Source organism: Nannobrachium achirus (assembly GCF_963921795.1).
Source record: "Nannobrachium achirus genome assembly, chromosome: 12".
NCBI lineage: Eukaryota > Metazoa > Chordata > Actinopteri > Myctophiformes > Myctophidae > Nannobrachium > Nannobrachium achirus.
In genome coordinates this window covers 15,452,966-15,474,965 of record NC_137832.1, presented here as the reverse complement: position 1 = coordinate 15,474,965, position 22,000 = coordinate 15,452,966, and the positions used below count along the sequence as shown (strand labels likewise).

The 22,000-nt window shown below is 42.6% G+C and overlaps 1 protein-coding gene across 1 annotated transcript in view; it reads left to right on the top strand.

Moving 5' to 3' along the window:
• The first annotated feature begins 1,551 nt into the window (after positions 1-1,551).
• LOC308296110 (multiple epidermal growth factor-like domains protein 9) overlaps positions 1,552-22,000 on the top strand; it is a 46,721-nt gene continuing 26,272 nt past the window's right edge. Inside the window, exons 1-3 of the mRNA XM_080739239.1 lie at positions 1,552-2,224; positions 5,297-5,501; positions 21,536-21,675. Coding sequence (XP_080595365.1) covers positions 1,675-2,224; positions 5,297-5,501; positions 21,536-21,675 — 895 coding nt within the window. The 5' untranslated portion in view covers positions 1,552-1,674. The remainder of the gene's footprint in view (positions 2,225-5,296; positions 5,502-21,535; positions 21,676-22,000) is intronic.

The following is a 22,000-nucleotide window of genomic DNA, read 5'->3' as shown; positions in this document are numbered from 1 at the left end:
CTGTACCACTTTCTCCTCTGTCTCTCTATTGTCAATATGTAGACAGTAGACACCGGTGTCTCTTTCTTGTCATGTAGACACCAGTGTCTGTTTTTGAGATTCTGAAATCTTAACTCCCCTGAGTCCCCATCTTTAAACCAATCCAGTGACCTTGATTGGTGATGGGCTGAGCATGGATCAGATTGTAAATACCACCATTTATCTATTTCACTGCAGATTATATCATCCCTAACCCTTAAACTCAACAAATTATTTCAATCGACTAAAATCGTGTTTTATTTGATGGCCTTCCTGCCCTGGCATTTGGCCTTTGTGCCCTAAATAAATGAACAACACACCAATGGCCAAGTGGCATTGCCCCTACAATGACGAAATTCCAGTCCTGCAAGTAGGTGTAGTTGTAGCCTACATATAGGCCTACACTTTTTTCATACTTGCTTTGGCAATGCAAATGTATACGTTCCAATGGCAATAAAGCCCATTTGAATTAAATTTGACAATCAATTGATTATAGAGATGCTCATAATAACAAAATATTCTGTCTCAAGAAGACCAAATGCATGCAGCCTATTGCCTGTATGCATGCAGCCCATTGTGCCCAAGGAATCATAATCATAAATCATGTGCCTTTGGGAGGAATGCATAGTAAATCATTTTGTGCATAAATGCTTTACATAGACGTCATTTTCACAAGCAATGTTCTGGAAATTAAACACATTTTATGAATGAAATATCATGGCTATGTCGCACCGCTCTCCGTTGTTTATCTATTTGCAAGTGTTTTATGATTTATTCATGAAGAGTTGAGAGGGGACTGTCCAACCGGGGGCGAGACAACGCCCAGAGACCTGCCTCCGACGCTTCCCATTGGCTGTGTCGCGTGTCAGTCAAGAGACGCACCATGGTAGGTTGCGCACAGACGTTATAGATGGGATTTACGGTTCTTTGAAGTGAGCCGGATCTCTGAGATCTGTTCCTTTCAAAGAGCCGTTCAAAAGACTGTCTCATTTTAGTTACTTTGTAGATTTTTATTATGATTACAAATTAGGCTACTTAAACCTTATATACATTTCTGCCATATATACATTTCTGCCACGCATTGTGAGCCTGTAGATCTGCTATTTTCAAATGATTTTCCTACATTTTTTTCAATGGAAAACTTGTGAAATGGGACATTTTGCGTAATGAGTACTTTCTACTATTGGTACTTTAAGTAGAGTACATTTTGATACCAATACTTTTGTAGCCTACTTTACATTATGAATTCTGAACTTCTACTTGTGGTAGCAGAGTATTTCTACATTGCAGCATTGATACTTCTACTCAAGTAAAGAATTTGAGTAGGCTACTTTCCCCCTAAGCCTGGTGAGGCGAGGTTACTTTCCCCCCACCACTGTTCATTAGAAAGGAACGGCTCCCTCCCAGCTACTGCGAACCGGACCCCATCGTTCATTTCAAAAGAGCCGTTCAAAAGACTCGATCCGTTCGCGAACGTCCCATCTCTAACAGACGTGATGTGAAGTCGCGACTAGTTCATAGGGCAACAATCACCCCAGCGTCCAGCCGCCGAGGACATCAATGGTGGAGCGCGACGCAGCAGCAGGTCCATTCAGGGGAACGAAAGGTCTGACAGAGACCGTTACCAGGGCTTACATGGAGAGCTGAAATCGAATTATGAGGTTCACGTCCTTAATGATGTACATATCTCCGCTTTTGCTATTTATTTTCTACGCGCACGTTGGGTTTTCCGAAGCTGCACCTCGCATCAGCCCCTACGATGCGTCGCCTGACAAGAAGCCTCGTTCAGCTTCCTCCTCCTCCTCCGAGACCTTGGAGCTGTCCAGCAACACCACTATGCCTAAAAAACGTTTATTACCTGATCACGGTGACGGCACGGCGGCTAGTCATGTCGCCCTTGCTCCTCTGACGGGACTCGAACCGTCGCCCACCATTGTTTCAGCCCCAGACATTGAGCTGGCCGCAGCAGCCACCTTGCAGCCACCCGCCGCCGCGGATGTTACAGATGTTGTTGTGCCGACCACCACCACAAAGGAGCCGATAACCAGACGATCCTCCGGTGCGAGGAAAAGGTCCACGGATGCACAGACGCCGGAGAAAATGCTGCAGACCATGATGGTCTCCATGGTTTCCCAGCGCACAGCCAACGATGCCTGGGCTGCGGATAACCGAGCTCCGTCTCTTACCTCAGCCGAGAACAGTCAAGGTGAGCAGCGTTGTTTTTTAAATGGAAAACACCATAATAAACGCAGGCGTTGCGATGTTCCTTTTCATGTAATGATATGAATTTCGAATATACACAAAACAAATGTGTGTGTGTACAAAGAAGGGTCCATTTGGTTACATTTTGTACACTCACAGTTGTAAATGGAACACTGGATTTTATGGTGTGTCGTGTGCATGTTTTATGTAAATGCTGCATGAATATTGTGTATGGTATGTTCTGTTGGCACCCCTTTCCATTCACAATCACAAAACGACGAGTTAAAAATAATATTTATTGGATACAACAAAGCTGCTGTATTTACTGGCACCAGTGTGGGCTGAATGAATGGTCTGGCCGTGTTTTTTTTGACGCAGAGAGCAACCTACCGAATAAACCAGAATGCAACAATGCAACATACTTGTATTTTTTTGTTGCAATGCTTATAACCCCAAAGTCATACAGACAGCAATGTATCACCTGTACCATGCCACCAAATTTCACACCAAAAACCTATTCTATAGCATATTAAAGGAGGAGTTGTATTTCATTATACAGTCTTTTTCTTTATTATAAGGAGGTGAGTGTTGTTATTATAGTGGGGTGGAAAAAGGGGCCAAGGATCACGTTTATCCTGTTGTTGTTGTTCTCTGTATTTATCCCCCCTCCCCATTCTGCACAGCTAGAGCTTCCACAGATGTGTGTGATCCTTTTGTCTTTAGACACATTTATTTTTATAGTTAAAAATCTCCAGCACCTGTTTAGATAGCTGCTGTTGTCCCCTCAGCATTTGTGTGTCACACACAGAACAAGGAGGCGTACCCCCACGATCATCCAAAATGGCCAGGCAGGCAGGCTGGCAAGCAGGCAAAGCCATGAATGAGCCCATGACAGCAACGCAGCCCCTCCTCCTCTCCACACCTCACAGATATTAGCTGCTCCATGTGCATGTGTTGTTCACTCCAGTCTCATCAGCAGCAGATATTTCATGTGCACTGTACGATATACTGTAGGCATAGTGATTGTATCCTATAAGTAAAATGGCCTCACCTGCTGTCCGTCACAGGCCTGTGAAATTATACATGAAAGCTGTTGTTGCAAATTGGTCCCCCGAAGGCTTCTACAACAGTGGGTTAGCCCCCATTGTTCCCACACTGAAGAAGGGCCACTGAAGTGATAATATAACGTCAACAAAGAGCTCTCACCTGGGTCAACGCCTATATAAGCCCAAAATAAGGACACACATTCCCTGTCAGGGCAGGGGCCTTTCTCTGACGCGCAGGCAGATATGATGACGTATGTGTTTTGACCTTTACTGTACTTAGTTTCATTATGAGATAATATAACCCACTGGCTTCCGGCACAATGTCAGTCACATTCAAAGTACAGTAACAGTTTCCACATACGATCAGTAGAACTATGGAACTTTACCTACCATCACCCACCCCTATTGTTTTCATTGTTGAGTCATAAACATTGAGGCCGTGAGGGAAGGAAAATAGAACATTTTGCAACGGTGACTTGTTTAAAACAGTGTGACGCTACACGTGTCTGGCGAATATCAACGATTCTGTCACACTGTTTTACCTCAATGTCCTTCCTCTCTCCTCACCTTCTCGTTCTATTGACGCCTGTTTTTTGTGGTGTTCACAAATTACTGTATACTATAGTAATAACAATGTCCCCTGACCTGGTTTAACCTGGTATAGGCGAAGACATGAGTGAAATTCTTTGTCACAACACTCATGATTGTGGTATGTGTGTGAATGAGAGAAATCACTGGAGGGGTTTACACATTCTTGGGCTTAATTCAGGCAGACAGTCCTTCGGTGGACACGGCTTCAGTGAACACGTAGGGGCCTGTTAGGCGCTCCACAGGCTTGCATAACCGCCGCGGCCTTTCAACTGTTACATAAAAGTCACTGCAACAGTGGCCATCGAACAAAACAGTCTAATCGGAAAAGGACGCCCGGGCAAGAACACACTCACGTTTGCGCCCCCTCTCTCCCCTTTGCTCGAACGGCAGCTGAGGTATCGTGTGAGAAATACATGTGAAAGTTGCAAGTAATACATGTGAAATACACTTGATTTAAAATGTCTGTCCCCTGTGCATTTTTAAGCCGGGCCCCTCTGTTATCCGCCTGGCATTTACTGTCTCTCTTGACTCCCTTTGCTTTAAATTGGACTGGTAAAACAGAGCATGGGGGTTGAGTCAAAACACCCCCGGTTGCTGCTGCTCAGTGCTCACCACACCTAACCTGAGCTTGAATGAATAATAGATGGTTACTGGGCAGCACAGGGTCATCCAGATGTCTAACGCCACATCTGCTGGTTTCGTGGACTGTGTCTGTTTCAACCACAGTCTTAAGCTGGTTGCGCACTGCTGCGTTTTTCGGGCCGAATATCGGAGTGAATTTCGGGAGCGCGCAAATAAAAAATCAACCTCACGTTATGTCAGTCACGTTTGCACACTGCCGCCCGTTTCGCGCACCACTCGGTCCCTTGCTCTCTCTATCTCTCTCTCTCTCTCCTTGCCCTGAAAAAAACGCATTTCGCAACGAAAAACGCAGCAGTGTGCAAAGACCTTTAGTCTGTAAGTGTTTTCCTTTTTTAAGGGGTGCTATGCGAGAGGCTTTATTCCTAAACACCAGATCTATCTTTTTAAGAACACAAGTGTTTTTCAATCTCAAAAACGATGTTATCACTAAAGGTCTTAAGCTTTTAATAAATCTATAACACACCATTCATGTCTGTGTTAATATTATAAAAAGCAGGCCTTAATATTTCTTAAATGTTCAATTATCTCCTTTTGAAATGAATCTCTTCATGTTTAGTTGTCTGGGGTTTAGTTACAGAGAACGTTTCAGTGTTTGGTTACGTTACGTGCCAACGGCAGCATGACTAGTACTAGAGCAGACCTCTACCCACCATGTCTTAATATTCAACAAAATGTATTAGTTGGGGTTAATTTTCCACCAAGCTTTCTCTTTCCCTTATACACGAACATTCACTTTCCATTTGACACATCCCTTTCTCTCTGTCTAACTCTTTCTCTCGCTTCCTCCATCTGCACAGAGGTTCGGTGTAACTGCAGTAGTGGCAGCGAAGGCATTCTGGACCCAGAAGACTGCGACCAGAGCACCGGGCAGTGTTCATGTTTGTCAGGATACAGCGGGCTGCAGTGTGAGGACTGTGAGGAGGGACACTTCACCAACGGTACCACTGGCTGCCTGCCGTGTGGCTGTGACTCGTTCGGTGCTGTGAACAACCTCTGTGACAGGTGAGACTTTGTATTCTCTCTCTGTAGTAGAGGTGGGCAATATGGAAAAATACAATATCACAATATTTTCTCCAAGCTGTATCACGATACACGATTTTATCACAGTTCTTTTTCACGTTGGTTTTTATCGTTATTTTTCAAGTTACTTGACAAAAACTAGACACTCTGAGTTCCTTTTAGGAGGTCTATATTGAACTTTACAAGTATGTAACTCTGACACTATACAAATGAAACCAAATGGACCCTTACTGTCAGAGTTAAGTGGAGACCTTGACATTTTAAAGTTTGAGAACTACCGATTTTGTCCAAAATGCAGGTTTAAATTGAATTCTGCATTGAATCTCTGTATCAACAATTAAACAAGATTTTTTTTACAAGGCTCCCTCAATTGTATCACGATATACGGGTATATGATACCTCTGCCATATCGTGGAGACATTGTATCGTCTCAATGATAATTATCACCATATCGGACGGCCACCCTTAAGGTGGTTGCACACTGCTGCGTTTTTCGGGCCGAATATCGGACTGAATTTCGGAGCACGCAAATAAAGAAATCAACCTCACGTTATGTCAGTCACGTTTGCACACTGCCGCCCGTTTCGCGCACCACTCGGTCCCTTGCTCTCTCTATCTCTCTCTCTCCTTGCCCTGAAAAACGCATTTCGCAACGGAAAACGCAGCAGTGTGCAACCACCTTTACTCTGTAGCCTTTATAGTTAACAACAATATAACATCCCCCGATGAAGGGCTGTCGACCCACTTTTGGCTTTGTTTACAAAGCATTTTTATTCATATTGGAAGCTTTTTCTTGTTGAGTGTGAGACACGTCCATGACAGTTTCACAGGACCAGTGCTCGCTGACCTTTCATTGAAAATGAATGACTTGGACTAGATAACATGTGAAAATATTTTAATGCAGCAAATGGCTTGTAAACCTTCTGTACTATGAAAAGCTTTACCGTTTACGTTGGTTTCTTATGTCACATTCAAATCAGCAGCACGCACGTCATACATTAACTGTTTCAGAGCAAAGCTTAGCGGGTTTGTCAAGTCAAACGAAAGTAAATGTTTGACTTCTAAATAAGAGAAACATTGACTTGTTCACTTGTATGCAGTTTTTTGACGAATGCTTTGTTTTCACTGTTGCTTGCTATTGTAAAGCAATTTAGATATTTGGCATAAATATCAAGGTTTTAAATGTTGTCCATCTCAAGGTGAAATAATGAAATATGAACCTTTCAAGATTCCCCCAATAGTCTCAGAACATCCCGTGGGAAACACTGCAATTCATAATCTGGAAGGTGCATTTGGCCATTTAGATGGCCAAATAAATTCCACATTGGTATTGCGTATTTCAGGCTTATCTTAATATTTACATAGCAACAGCTTTACCAAACAGCCAGGCTACATTGAATCTTATTATGAAATATTTAGTTTGGGTTATCGTGTTTATCTCAGAAAGACAAATGGTAATAACGAGTACATCTACAAACCTTGCTAAACGAATACAAATGCAGAAAACACAGTTCTGTTATTTCCATTCATAGCTGCTGGAGAGAGAGAGAGAGTCTGGATGTAGCACTTTGATTTATCAAAATGTTCTGGTCTTGAGGAATCATTATCCTCACTGTTCTGCTTCACTTGCTTGGCAATGAGACCATGATCCCACCCTGACCCCCATGGAGACTGCAGGGTCTGCTTAGTACTCAAATGTAGAGCCAAGACACACACACACACACACACACACACACACACACACACACACACACACACACACACACACACACACACAATATGCTATACTGTAGATCAGTGGTTCTCAACCTGTGGGTCCCCAGAGGTCCCCAAATTATTTTGGGGGGTCCCCAGAATGATGAACCTAATGTGAAACACTGTTTTCTCACTCAACAGTAAACAAACCAACATAAAGTTTAAGTGTAAACTTGAGGGTGTAACTATGCACATTTCTAAAGTGACAATTTAAGGACTTTTAAATGCCTCTAAAATGACAAATTAAACATTGGTCAAATTGTCAAATATTAGAGGCAGAAATTGTGAAAATAGCAGATCTACATGCTCACAACACCTCGCAACGTGAGGCGTTGTAAGCATGTATGGCTATTTAAGCATGTATGGCTATTTTCACAAATGTAATTCCTCAACTCTTAGTGCTTGTTCGGGGGGGGGGGGGGGGGGGGGTTAAAATATGATTATTTTGGGGGTCACGGCCTGAAAAGGTTGAGAGCCACTGCTGTAGATGTAGGTTCACCGCTAGATAGAGAAGACGTGTGACTGGAGAGAAGCTGCACGTTGTGGTTGGGAACATGGTAAAAAATAGACATATTTTCCTGCCTATAACCGTCAAAAAGGAATGTCGCTGGTCTCTGAAGGCTTGACTGAACTTGCGCGATATGTTTGGGATTTGTGTGACGTGTCTAAGCTATGTCCTGAAGAGCCAAGTGACAACAGCGGCTTACGTAAACCATCATACTGTATATCATATTCGTTAGTTGTGAACGAGTTGCCAAGTTCCACATTCTTCTTACCGGAAAGATGACAACAGGATTTAAGATTGAAAGGATCTGGGTGAAGGTGCAGACGACAGGGTTATTTCAGGGACAGGGCGGAGTAGAGCGGTTACACACACTAACACACATAATACGATCCCTCTTAGACCGTCTGAGCCTATAGACACCTCTCTAACCCAACTAGCAAAGCTCACTCTCGGTAGGTAGGTAATCACTTTCACAGATTAGCTAGCATGCGAGACCTCAGCCAACCCCCCAGTCTTTCTTGTGCTTTATGAATGGCACTTATTGAGTATCCAGCCCCCGTAGTGAAACACACAGCCTCATTCTAAGTAATATTCAGTGTGACATTGCTAATGTAATTCAACTGCAGGTTCCCATTGGAAACTCGCTTTGCTTTCAAATGGTGTTACATACACCAACCTCATGATTGACAAGATTCTTAGCCAGTATTACACCCCCTCTCATTTAATTAGCTACACCTTTTGTTTAGGACCACAAGCCATACCACCTCCCACTGTGCTGGTTCACCAACATAGATCCCCGTGGGGTCAAAACGAAGAGGACAATAGCAATAATGTTAGTCAAAACAAGAGCTGCTGAGCTCATCTCTGGGTCCTGCCTTGGCTAATGATTAACTGGGCTTTATTACTGTCTGTCTGATTATGGCTCAACCTAATCGTACCACCGCGATAGCAGTTAGTGAGTTTGAGTGTGCGCGTGTGTGCTTACTGGAAACTCCTGTAGTCCAGTGTTACTGTTATGCAATACAGCGGTCAAGTGTTTGGAAAAAGGAATAAACCAAACAATGTCATGATTTGGAAAGCTAGCGGTTGCTAAGATTGTAACGTGTGGCATTGTGCATGGTTTTGGATCACAGAAATATAGCGTGATGTGTGATAATTTGCAGTGCCACTACTATAGTTAAGCTTAATTTGTACTTTGTCATATGACCGCTTGCCGAACATAACCAGTATTCAGTGTTCATTTAGAAATGAGTTATGTTCAGAGTGACACAGTCATATGACCCCAAGTCCAATTTAGGCTTTGGTAGTGGCACACTGCTATCCCATTTAATCTAGTATAATTCAAAGATTATGATACAAACCACTCTGCTCTGTATCTCTTTACATTACTATTTTCAATGTTTTCAGTTTTACATCGGTAATCATAGTTGCTAACACTTTACAATAGCTATTAATCATAAATAGTTAATAAGTAATTCACAAACTGTTTTAGGTAATAAAAATAAAGAATATGACTTTTTAAATGTTTTCATGGTTAATGATTTAAAACTATGCCTTTATAAATAGTTAATGTTCAAAACAAGTAGTTAGTAAACTATTACTAATGACTTATTAAGTTAGTATTTAATAGTTTATTAACATCTTTCAAAACTTGCAGCCAACTCATCACACACCCTCACTGCACCTACAGTACTACAACTTACAATTACTTTTACTTTTACACTGAATGTTGTTAATCAGCTTTGAACAAATACTAAACAAGTCATTAATAATTAGATACTTTTAAATGAATGACTAACTATTAATGAACATTTAACAAATAATGACTCGATAACTAACAGTTTGTGAATGATCTATTGACTATTTATAAGGGATAGTTATTATAAGTGTTACCTACTGTAACACTGTAGCGTGTCATGTGGTAAGGTTTGGTATAAGTATAATTACGGTATGTGAATTGAAATGGCGGGATACGAAGGTATGGTGAATCACGCTCGTTGTTTTCCTACACAGTATGTCGTAGCAGGGTCAACAACCACTTCCTTCCACCATAAGAGTTCTATCAATACTTTATCTGGGTCAATCCTTTTGGGAATGGTTTGTAAACATGCACATTTATTCCTCACTGTCCAGCATTGAATAGCGCCACAGTCTGTAATGAAATATTGATTCTGGGTGCAGATGTTTCCGTCAATCCATCCTGTCTGGCGGCCCAGTGGCACACAGCTGCAGGCTGTACGCCACAGTGGCTGTTTGGTACTTGGTGCTTTGGTTCCATTTTGGATGATTTGTTGATGAATATAATTGCGACCATAGGTCGCAGTTTAGTATCAGAACTGTCACATCTTGGCCGTATCTGTATGTATGTCTAACGCCACACATACATGTATGGTCACGTGTAGGGATGGAAATCGGAATCGGCCAACATCAAAAATAGGCAGGTATGATATCAAACCGGCCGAATTGGTTTCGATCTACACAGGCTATGTGCGTCCAGTGCTGGAGTATGCAGTCCCAGTCTGGCACAGTTCCTTGACTGTCAACCAGACTAAAAGACTGGAAAGAGTTCAGAAACGGGCTTGCAAAATCATACTCGGCCGGAGATACTCAGGATACACAGAGGCTCTCCGCACCCTCACATTGTGCACCCTAGCAGAGAGGCGCACCCAACTGTGTCTGGACTTTGCAAGGAAGCTGTTTAAGTCAAACTTCAGAAACTGGTTACCCCCCCTCAGGAAGGAGATCTCTGGTCGCCAAACAAGGAATGGAGATGACCTGGACACTCCAACATGCAAAACTGAGAGATACAAGAAATCACCAATCCCATACATGTGCAGACTCTTAAATGATAACGGATTCTAGATTTGTGTTTTTAGGTTATATGAACTTTTAGATAAGCAAATGCATTTTATGATTTTATGATTTTTATTGTAATCAGCAAAATAATTCAGTGTTTTTTAATGGCACCTGTCTTTTTTAAACATCTGTGATCATGCTGAAAAGTTGAATAAACATAAACAATGAATCGATGACCGGCAGGTCTCTGACATAAATACCGGTTTTATGCGAATTGTGTCTATGGCACTGCACAGCATGATGCTCTGGTCCTGTGACTAAAGTAAACATTAGCAAGTAGCAGCCAGTCTACTTAGTGGCAGCCTACAGAATACAGATGGTGCTGATTACCTTTGCAATGTAAGGATATATTCCATAATCCTGTGTCAATGTCGTCTCCAAAAAGAAGGGGAAAAAAGCATGTGTCACCTGCTTTCTTCCTGCCTAGTCCGCCTGCTTTCCTCCTGCCTAGTCCAGACGGTCATATTAGACTGGATATTGTCTGTGATTTTGGATATTGTACTATTGTGATTGATTTGGCATTAGTGTTCTTCTAGCTTATTGGTACTCAAATTGAAGTATGTCTTGTAGGCCTACTTGGCCTGAAAAAAGTGTATTGGAGCAACCCTATTTTCTAGTTCTTCTTAGCTAAATCGGTATTTGGCAGGTCAGACCTTCATAAAACCGGTGGATCGGTATCGGCCAAGAATTTTACAATCAGTCCATCTCTAGTCACGTGATCATGTGATTCTTCTACACACAGTATGATGTCACTTCAAAACTATTACCTGCTCGGCTGGTTTTCAGGAACTGTTCTCAGCGGCTACGCACCACCATCACATGCTTCAAAGGCACCTGTATCCTTTTCCATGGCAGCAGCATGTGATTGAAGGTGTATTACTGGCTAATCGATGTGGAGGCCAGGGAGCTGACTCTCAGCATCCTGTCTGTCTCTGTCAAGGGGCCACGAAACCAGCTTAGCAGAGAACTCTAAAAGTGAGGCAATTGACTCCATTGGCTTTGATACTTTTTCGGGAGACGTGCAGTCAACCTTTTGACCGTCTAATTTCTTTATTTTTTGTGATTGGTGGTCTTGAGCGGTGAACGCCAAGGAATTATTCCGCTGTCTATTTTGAGAGTGAACGCAGTCTGCATCTCTGTCTGAGTTCTTCACTCTATTGTAGCAGGAAGCCATTGGCTGGCTAACCAGCGACCGCACATCGACTTTCATAAACAATTCGATGTGTCTTAAGTCTGTGTTTATGTCTTTGGCCCGGCATCAAGGCTTCGGTGGGCCTAATGGCCGGAGTACAGAGCTTACAAGTTCCCAGTCATCCTTGGGATAGGTTATATAACTGGGCCAGCTTGTGATCCAGAGCCAAGGAGCTGACGAATGGGTCGCAGCCCTTGGCTTTCCTTAGCCACTTGAATACTAGCATCCCTATTCTGTGGAGGTAATATTCTCCGATGCGTTGTGAGCCTGTAGATCAGCAATTTATGCTGAAGAGGATGTGGTTTGTAGACAGAGGGGTAAAAAGAGCGGATCAAATACTGACCACAACCATGGTCAAAGTTTATTCATTATAGAGCAGGGGGTCCGAGACCCCTAGGGGGTCCTCAGAGTTAAAACAGGGGGTCCTCCAAATCTTTGTGTGATAGAAACCTTTTTGTCCCTTTTTATATTAACCACTTGAGCCCTAGTGTCCTTATTCTGAGAACTTTAGCCAAAAAATAGCTGAGCTCACAAAACTGCGAGGCGTTGTGAGCTTGTAGATCGGCTATTTTCGGCAAAGAGGTTTGGTGTAGAGGGGAAAAAGAGCAGACTAAGTACAGAGTGAAAGGTCGAGTTTATTAAAGGAGTAGTTCACCACTTTTCAACCTGTCTTCATATAATAGGTCCTCACTAATGTTCATGATAAAATATCACAATTTTTTTCTACTCAGTCCAAGTCTCCTAGGAGAGCTGTGGGAAGTTCAGAATCCATTGTCTTGTGACATCATCATTTTCCAAAAAAAATATATATATATCAATATCTTTGAAAAAAATATTTAGATTTTTATTATCGCGAGAACAATGGCTTCCACTTTAAAATTGCAACTTTTCATGAATAGAAAGCCTGCTGTTTCTATAAGCTGGATTGGCAATCGATGATGTCACAAGACGATGGGTTTCTGACCTGCCCACAGCCCTCCTCTGAGGAAAAAGGGGAAAAAAAAAGAAAAGCTATTTTTGAGTGAGGACCAATTATATGAACATAGGTTGAAAAGTGGTGGAGTACCCCTTTAAGTTGACGGTTCAAGTGGTTACATATCTGATAACACAAATTGACATGAATCCAAAATACACTGATGATTGTGCTGTCAAACGATTAAACTATATGGAATCTGAGGGTCCCTGCTTCATCTCCCTCTCAGCTAACGGGTCCTTGGCCTGAAAACGTTGGAAGACCCCTGTTATAGAGGGTTTCAAATAAATGGTTATTGGTTAAACACCCCCTTTGAGACACAAGCCATGCACAGTTGCTCACACAGCAATGCAACTACACCTGTTTAGTATCGGGGCTATTCTTGTTTTGCCTGATGGTATTCATCGCCCACTCCCTCTAAATTAAAAGCACTTAGCAGGCGCTCCTCTGTTTTCCCTGTGGATGGGAGAAGGATGCGCTTCTGAGCCGTGGATGCAGTGTTGTTTTTGACAGCAAAATTTTATTTAGTTTTAGTCATAATCTTTTGAATACAATGTAATTTAGTTTTAGTCATAATTTAGTCTCCTGAAAAGTTTTATTTTTTGTCTAATTTTAGTCGACTAAATATCATAAGAATTTATGGCGACTAAATCTACAGTTGATTTAGTCAACAAAAATGTATTTTGGCAGGCCTTGATGGCATCGTAATGACTGATTTTACACTTGATTGCGTGCTGAAAATAGCCGATCTACAAGCTCACAACGCGTCGCAGCGCGACGCGTTGTGAGCTTGTAGATCTGCTATTTTCAGCACGCAACACCTGAGAGCAACCAAACATAAAATGACTCTCTTCAGCACTAGTCCCTCCCTAACGTTTTAGTCTAGTTTTTATTCTGTTGACGAAATTGTCAATATATTTAGTCTTAGTTTTAGTCATCATAGTTTAGTTTTAATTTAGTTTTCGTCAGTGGAAAAACATAGTCGACAAACAGTTTTCGTCATAGTTTTAGTCGACAAAATCAACACTGCGTGGATGGATGTGGGTGGGCTCTCTGTGCATTGTGTGCTCAGACCCCAAGCATACGTTGCGTACGGCAGGCAGGCATCATCACCACGGCGGCTGAGGAACGAGGTTAAGCCTTGTTTCCCTGTACTACTGACCTACTTAACAACCGGATGATCTAACACCGAGCGGCGAGGGAGTGCTAGCATGTGGCTCTCATGAAAAACTACACCAAAAAAAGCAACCCACCCACCCACCCCTCTGACCAAGGAGGGGGACAACAACGCAGCTCACAACAACAGTGGTGAACTGAAACCTTGGATTACTGTTTACTGTGGGGGAGGGGAGGGGAGGGGAGCGGAGCAGGTTTTCACTTTTCACTAGAATCCCTAGCTGGTGTCTCCACTCACTCGGCCTTGTCAGCCCTGGAGCCTTAAAACCCATTCAGAAGGGGTGCACATTATTGTGTATCATTATTTTATGCTTTAACTATTGAAAAATAGCAGATATACAAGCTCACAGCGCGGCACTCGGTGCCGCGCTGCGAGCTTGTAGATCTGCTTTTTTTTTTAAATCGTGAAAATTAGAATTTTGACCCGATTCTATAAGTGTCTTAATCCTTCTAAGGTTTTTTTTTTAAAAACCCATGTTTCCATGTCAGCAATCTGGCCAGCCATCGTCAAAGAAAAGGTCCTTTTCACTTAACTGGAGCTCAGTTAGTCTGTTCTTAATCTTGAGAGACTACTATGTCAGTGGTTCTCAAACCTTTTCATGTGAAGGAATATCTATTTGGCCACGGACCCGCATCTCAAAATATCAAGTTCCAGGGACCACCCAGAAGCAAAATCTTGAGTTACAAACGTTCGCTTTGAAAATAGATATATTCAAAGATTTGCACACATTTTCACGACTTTTTCAAAAATAGCAGATCTACAAGCTCGCAGCGAGGCACTCGGTGCCGCGCTGTGAGCTTGTATATCTGCTATTTTTCACTGGTTAAAGCATTCAATAATTCGAGGCCTAAATGTAATAGGTTTGCAGTCTTCATGTAAAGAAGATGATGTCTTCTTTTCAAAGAAGCAGTCTAATGTACAGTATTTTTCCTCTGGGTGTTGGATGAAGACAGCCCAGATGGCAGATTGAGCGGTGTTGCCATAGGTCACTCCTTGGGGGACTGCCAGCCAGTTAGTGAGGGGGAAAAAATAAGAGAACACGGGGCCACGATTCTCTCTTGTGAGATAAGGATTGCTCAGAAGATTTGGAAAATATTGACAATTTGCAATCTTTACCTTTTCCAGCTCTTAATAAGTACCGTAATATAAAATATTAATATTAATTTTGATACTGCAATAACTCCTTAAGACAGCGATATGTTATATTTCCCCATTGTAGGATATTAACGTCTACTTAAAGCATGCAGGACACATTTCTTTCAGACTTGTAGACTAGTAGACCAGTAGAGTACTGGTGGGCAAGATGCAAAAGCTGCCAAATTATAATAATGGTGTCTTAACCCATTTGGGCCTAGAATTATTGAATGCTTTAACTATTGAAAAATAGCAGATATACAAGCTCACAGCGCGCTGCGAGCTTGTAGATCTGCTATTTTTGAATATATATATATATATATATATATATATATATATATATATATACTAGTCCTTACCCGTTCAAAGATATGAGCTCCGAAATGATGTGCAGTGTGTGGGTTATGGGGTGTGCACTGTGCACACAGTATATGAGGGATGGAAAGTAACTTTCTGGTGCTTGCATGATAATATGTAGGAGCATCAATGTAAGAAATACCCGTTTCGTTTAAAGGCTACAGAGATACTGTGTACCGATCTACATGACAACATCTGAAAGAGGGCCAGCCAACACCCCACCCACACACACGCACACGCACACGCACACACACACACACACACACACGCACACACACGCACACACACACAGAGCGGGTTAAACATGTTGCCCCATGCTAGATGCAGAATAGATATGCCTCATGCTAGATGCAGAATAGATAGTAGTTACACCATAAAAATGCTAATATACAGCATATGATTTGTGAAAGTGACAAACGGGCTTCACAGTTATGTCAGGTGTGTTCATATGCTAATGGTGATGCGATTTCAGATCAATTGCTCCAGCCACTGAGGAGAAACGCTGTGACAGACACTCAGACAGACAGACAGACAGACACTCACTCAGACAGACATTCGCAAAATTATACTATAGATATATATATATTATTATTATTTGTTGGGCAAGTCTTTGAATATATCTTTTTGAAAGCGAACATTTGTAACTCAAATATTTGCTTCTGGGGGGTCCCTGATACAATATTTTGAGATGGGGGGGGGGGGGTCCCTGGAACAACATATTTTGAGATGGGGGTCCGTGGCCAAGTACAGATCTACAAGCTCGCAGCGCGCTGTGAGCTTGTATATCTGCTATTTTTTTTATATTTAAAGCATAAAATATTGCGTAATAATGTGTTCAGGCCTACATGGGTATAGGGAATTAATTGTCAATGTTCAGGATTGTATAATGACAAATACATTTCAGATTATTGTCGATCAATTGTGTGCAGCCCTAATATAACTGTTAGGGTTGCTTTGTTCTAAAAAGTATTCTGCATCAATTTGGAATCAAACGCAGTGAGAGATGCATCTGGCACTTATCCCCCTTTTGTTTACCGTTAAGTGTTCCCCTGTCGACTCGGCTCAATGAGGCCACAATGTTTATGTTCGTGTTTTTGTCTGTGCTTCTTCCAAAACATTATTAGGACGTGTAACTCTCTATTGTGCAGCGACTGACGGCTGTTGATCTCGGCCTCGTCCTCGGCGGTGCCCACGCCCCACTAAGCACTGTCATGGGGCTTCCTCATTTGCATCGAGTGCATTTGTTGTTTTCAACAAAGACCTCATTTGTGTCGGGAGACCTACGCACACAACATGGCTCACGGAAAAGTGCTCCCAGTCACTCTTCATTTGCTTGATTGCTTTTGAAGTCATTGTCCGCAGATTATATTTTGGGATCAGTTCCGTGGGTGGGTTTTGGGGGGGCCTCTCTGCTCTGGCTTGACTTCCCCACTGTTGTCTTCTTCCCAGGAGAAAAGGCGATAAACCTTCAGGGCAGGGGTCTTCAACGTTTTCAGGCCAAGGACCCCTTATTTGAGAGAGAGAGAGAGATTTAGCAGGGACCCCCAGTCCCCCACAACCTGTTAATAGATACCATATAGTTTCATCGTTTGGCGGCACGATCATCAGTGTATTTTGGAATCATGTCAATTTGTGTTTTCAGATATCTAACCACTTGAAACATCAATACTTAATAAACTTGAGCTTTCACTCTGTACTTACCTACACCAAACCTCTTTGCCAAAAATAGCTGATCTACAAGCTCACAACGCCTCGCAGCAATTTTTTGGCTTAAGTTCACAGATTATGGACACTATGGGTTCAAGCGGTTAATATAAAAAAGAAGAAAACAAGCTTCTGTCACTCAAAGATTTGGAGGACGCCCTGCAGTAACTCTGTGGACCCCCTAGGGGTCCCGGACCCCCTGTTAAAGACCCCTTGTTCCCACTGTTGTCTTCCCCCGGAGAAAAGGCGATAAACCTTTAGGGCAGTTGTGCCCAGAGAGCCTGTTTATGTGCAAGGGATGATTTCTCATCTCTCTCTGCCACTCAGCCCTCCCTCACGCGTATAAATCACCCCTGGCCTCTGTGCGTTCTAGTGTTTTATAGCCAGCAATAGAGAATACACCAGAACAGGGACGTGCTGGCCATTGGGAAAAGCGGGACAACTCCCGAACGGCCGGTGCATTCCCGGCCGGTCCAGGCCGGCTATTAGGGAAAAGAATTAAATAAAATGTCGGCCATTGTTCCATTTTGGGGGCTGGGCGGCCAACAAAGTAAATCGTCACTGTCGGGCAGAAACATTGTATCTCCCAAGTTTCAAATGTGATTTTTTTTTTCGCAAAGCTTCATCATACAAGGCCGTCGCACAAAAGTAGCGAAAACAGCAGATCTACAAGCACACAACGCCTCGCACCGCGAGGCGTTGTGTGCTTCTAGATCGGCTGTTTTCACTAGTTTAAATCATTTTTAAAATGATAAACACAAAACAAACGGTTTTGGACATACAAGGTTTCCACCCGACAACGACGAAATATAACTCATGTAATTGGCCCACTGGCTCGTCACTTTGTCACAAATCTTTGAGTAGCAGCAGCGCTATAGAGAGAGATCTCTCTCTATAGCACGCAATGAGGGCCTCTCCAACTCTGTTTCCCGGGCTGAATCAGGGGCCCAGCACGTCCCTGCACCAGAACAGGGAGCAGTCCAGCCCAGGTGCGACCTACAGGGCCGTGTGCCCTTAGCAGCCGTAAAAACACATTGGTTTGAATGAAATAAGTCATGTAAAAAAAGAAAAGAGAGAGCGAGACTCTGCGAGGCATGGAAGAATGTAATTAGATTTATGCTACTGAGCGTTCTCAAAGCATTACCGGCTGCTGAGATATTTCCAGCTGAGTGCAAATCATTTGCAGTTATGTAAACGTATGAACTCGATACAGGCATGCTGTTTATTATTGTGACTCATTTCTTCTGCTTTGCTGCCTCATGCGCTGGATCTTCTCAAATGTAGGCACGTCGTAACCCAATTAAATAAGAACGCATTCTAATCTTGGACACATTAGACATGGGTTCATTTTCTCAGTCTAGAAGCCAGTGTCTTCTATGAAAGCATGTTGCGCAGCCATTTTAACACATTCAATGCCATATTGACGAGTATATTCTTTTTTTTTTTTTTTTTTTTTCAGGTTTAGTGCCCGGAGTTATGTAGGAACTCAGTTTCCCATAATGCTTTGGGTGGATATAGACATTCCGTATATCCGCTTATGCAGTGAAATTATCTACGATTCTACACTTGGATTCTGTCGATCGTCAGGAAACGCTTTTTTTCCTCCAATAGGCCGTAACTAAGCAGCGGGCGGACCATCGCGGTAACAATTTTTATTTTCTGTGTGAAAAAAGACATGTTCGGTGGACGTTAGAAACAGCGTGAGCTTACTCAACGTGGACACATAGTGGCTTCCGTGGTTCTTCAAAATAAGGTAATATCAATGAAAAACGCTGGCAAGGTTTACCGACCTGAACTAATAAATACCTGGCATTGATTTTATTAATTTAAGATTGGAGCATTTGAACTGGTCAAAGGTTCAGAAGCATCTTCCATAAAAAGTCTCGGCTATTTTTGTATAAAAGCAAAGGTTGAAGCCTCAATCTGTGTTTTCAGAACAGCAGGAACAATATTGGGCTACTAAAACATCATTTTACATGTAGTGTTTGTTTAGGAATCAGTGCTATTGTATCCTTTCACACGGTTTCACAAATCGCACATTAGGACTGGGTCATGCAAACATTTTATATTTCTTTAATCCATGAGTATATGGTTGTAGATCTCCTCTAAAAACTGGGGTGGAAACAGAGTGGAATGTGTCTAGAATTCCATGTCTTGCCATTTATCCCACATCCACAATCCCAAGCAACCTCACACACCCCCACTTTACATTCCTGCGGCAGTTATCCGTCTCTCCCTCTGACTGTAGCTGATGATGAGAGAATGACTGATTGCTCGGTACGGATCCTTCATAAAACGACTCTTTTGTCATCACGACTCTGCTACTGCTCTGTGCTCTCTTCCTACCCGGTGGGAGACAGGACTGTGTGCAACAGGACTTTAGACTCAACCACAGAGCACTTAGAAATCAGCAGAACATTGGTGGAGTGTCCCCCCCAAGGTACTGTCTGTGACCCGTTCAACCCTCATACCGGGCATCAAAAAAAACAACAGAGACAGTGCTTAGATTGGGGTTTCCACCCCATGATTGGCCTCAGTCAGCTCCACACTGTGACCTTGGACTAGCCTACGGATAGGGATGGGATGGGACAATATGGAAATTTCATATCACGATTTTTGTGACCAAAGAAATCACAATTTACAATATTATTGTGATAATCAAAATATCGCCATCAGCCGTTATCCTGGGGCAGAACATTTGCCACAAAATAGCAGATCTACAAGCTCACAACACGTCGCAACGCGGCGCGTTGTGAGCTTGTAGATCGGCTATTTTTTGGCAAAGACATTTGAAAGAGTGAAAAAAAGATCAAGTACGTATATTATATGTACCTTTTACCAATTCTAGAGGGTTTAAGTGGTACCGAATATGCAGCTTGGCAAATAAAAGATGAATTAATCCCAGTGCATGACAGAGGACGATTTCACAATAAATTGAATCTCCACAATACAATTATCGTGAGTGTCTTTTATCACGATAAACGATAATATCACTTATCGTCCCATCCCTAGTGCCTAGATTGGGGTTTCCACCCCATGGATCACACTGTGACCTGGGACTAGCCTACGGACGGCTCCAGTTTGACAGCCATTTGAGCAGACGCTTCCCAACCACAACATGCATAACATGTTTAGTGGAATTAAACATGAGCCGTTAAGACTGCTCAGTTTGAATTGCAAGCGATTTTTCGGAGGGAGGGGATGGGGCAGGGCTGGCACAGTGCCTCATGCCCCGTCTGTCTACCCAGTAAAATCATCAGGGTTAATTTAACTTGAGAGTGTAAAAATAGATTATAAACGGGTCGATTTTTACACACACTTGAGTTAAACTAACTAGCGATTTGACTGTACTGTGCTGTGGTGTTCTGCTCCTCCTACTATGAGGGAAGACCCTGCATAACAAGGTTATTGCATGATGTTATGGGAAGCAGATGGATTGATTGAAGCGACACTGAGAGGGATCCTGCAGGATGTCATGCGTGGAATGGGACAGGAACTGTACATTGGGTGGCATGGTTCCCAGCAAACCTATCATCAGGGGCTGCAGGGGCTTCACAAGGGGGGGGGGGGGGAGTGGGAGTGGGACTGAGTTAGTAGGGCCCAAGGTGGAGGGGCCTTAATTATGTTATACTTTAGCTATTGAAAAATTGTGCAACTCTTTGAATATGTATGTTTTAAGCGAACATTTGTAACTCAAATGTTGCTTCTGGGAGGTCCCTGGAACTAAATATTTTGAGATGGGGGTCTGTGGCCAAATACATATAATTTTTGGGGTCCTTCACATGAATACGTTTGAGAACCATTGACATAGAAACTTAGTTTTTTTTTTTTTTAAACTTCAAAGACTTGCACACATTTTCACGATTTTTCTAAAATAGCAGATCTACAAGCTCGCAGCGCGGCACTCGGTGCCGCGCTGTGAGCTTGTATATCTGCTATTTTTCAATAGTTAAAGCACAAAATAATGCAGTGAATCCTTATACCCAGGGCCCAGAATTTGGTACGACACCCCTGTGGGTCTGCCCAAGTAAATAGGTCTGGTATGGCAGGTGTACTATAGCATTTACAGGAAGGCTTTCTGAGCCTATGCTTTGCAGTATCACACGTTTTCATGATTTCTATGTGACCCTGACTTTATACTGTATTTGTGTGTCAGTGAAAATGCCTTTTGTATCAGTGAAAATAAAATGCAGTAAACAAGCATTTTAATCAGTACTATACTATTTACACCTATATTATTTTGCAGTGCATCAATGATTGCTTTCTGTTATTAGTTAGAAATGCTTTTGATCATCTCTTCTACCGCCTGTATAGTAACCAAGGAGCGTTCCCATAGTGACATGACTTCCATCTGCCTTTCCAGCTCAGGAATATGTGTGTGCAAGACGGGAGTGTATGGGCCAAAGTGTGACGAATGCCACCCTGGGTTCTTCCGCTTCAGCAGTACGGGCTGCCAGCCGTGCCAGTGCAACAACCACACCAACTACTGCCATCCACAGTCTGGTAAGCCTTGTCCTGCCTCTTCCGTGCAATAATATTTTGTCCCAGGGATTAGATATCATTCAATCACAGTAGGTAGGGCTGTCACACTTATTGCATAATCGTCTAATCGCAATTATTTTAGGTAATCGCAATTATTTTGCATAATCGTCCCAATCGCGTTTCCATTTTGAGAAATGTTAATATAGTTACAAACACTTTGAAAAAGTAGTGGAAATAGCCGATCTACAAGCTCACAACGCGTCGCGATGCGTTGTGAGCTTGTAGATCGGCTATTTCCACTATCAATGTTCAAAGTATAAAATTGTCAAATATGTCAGTAATTTCT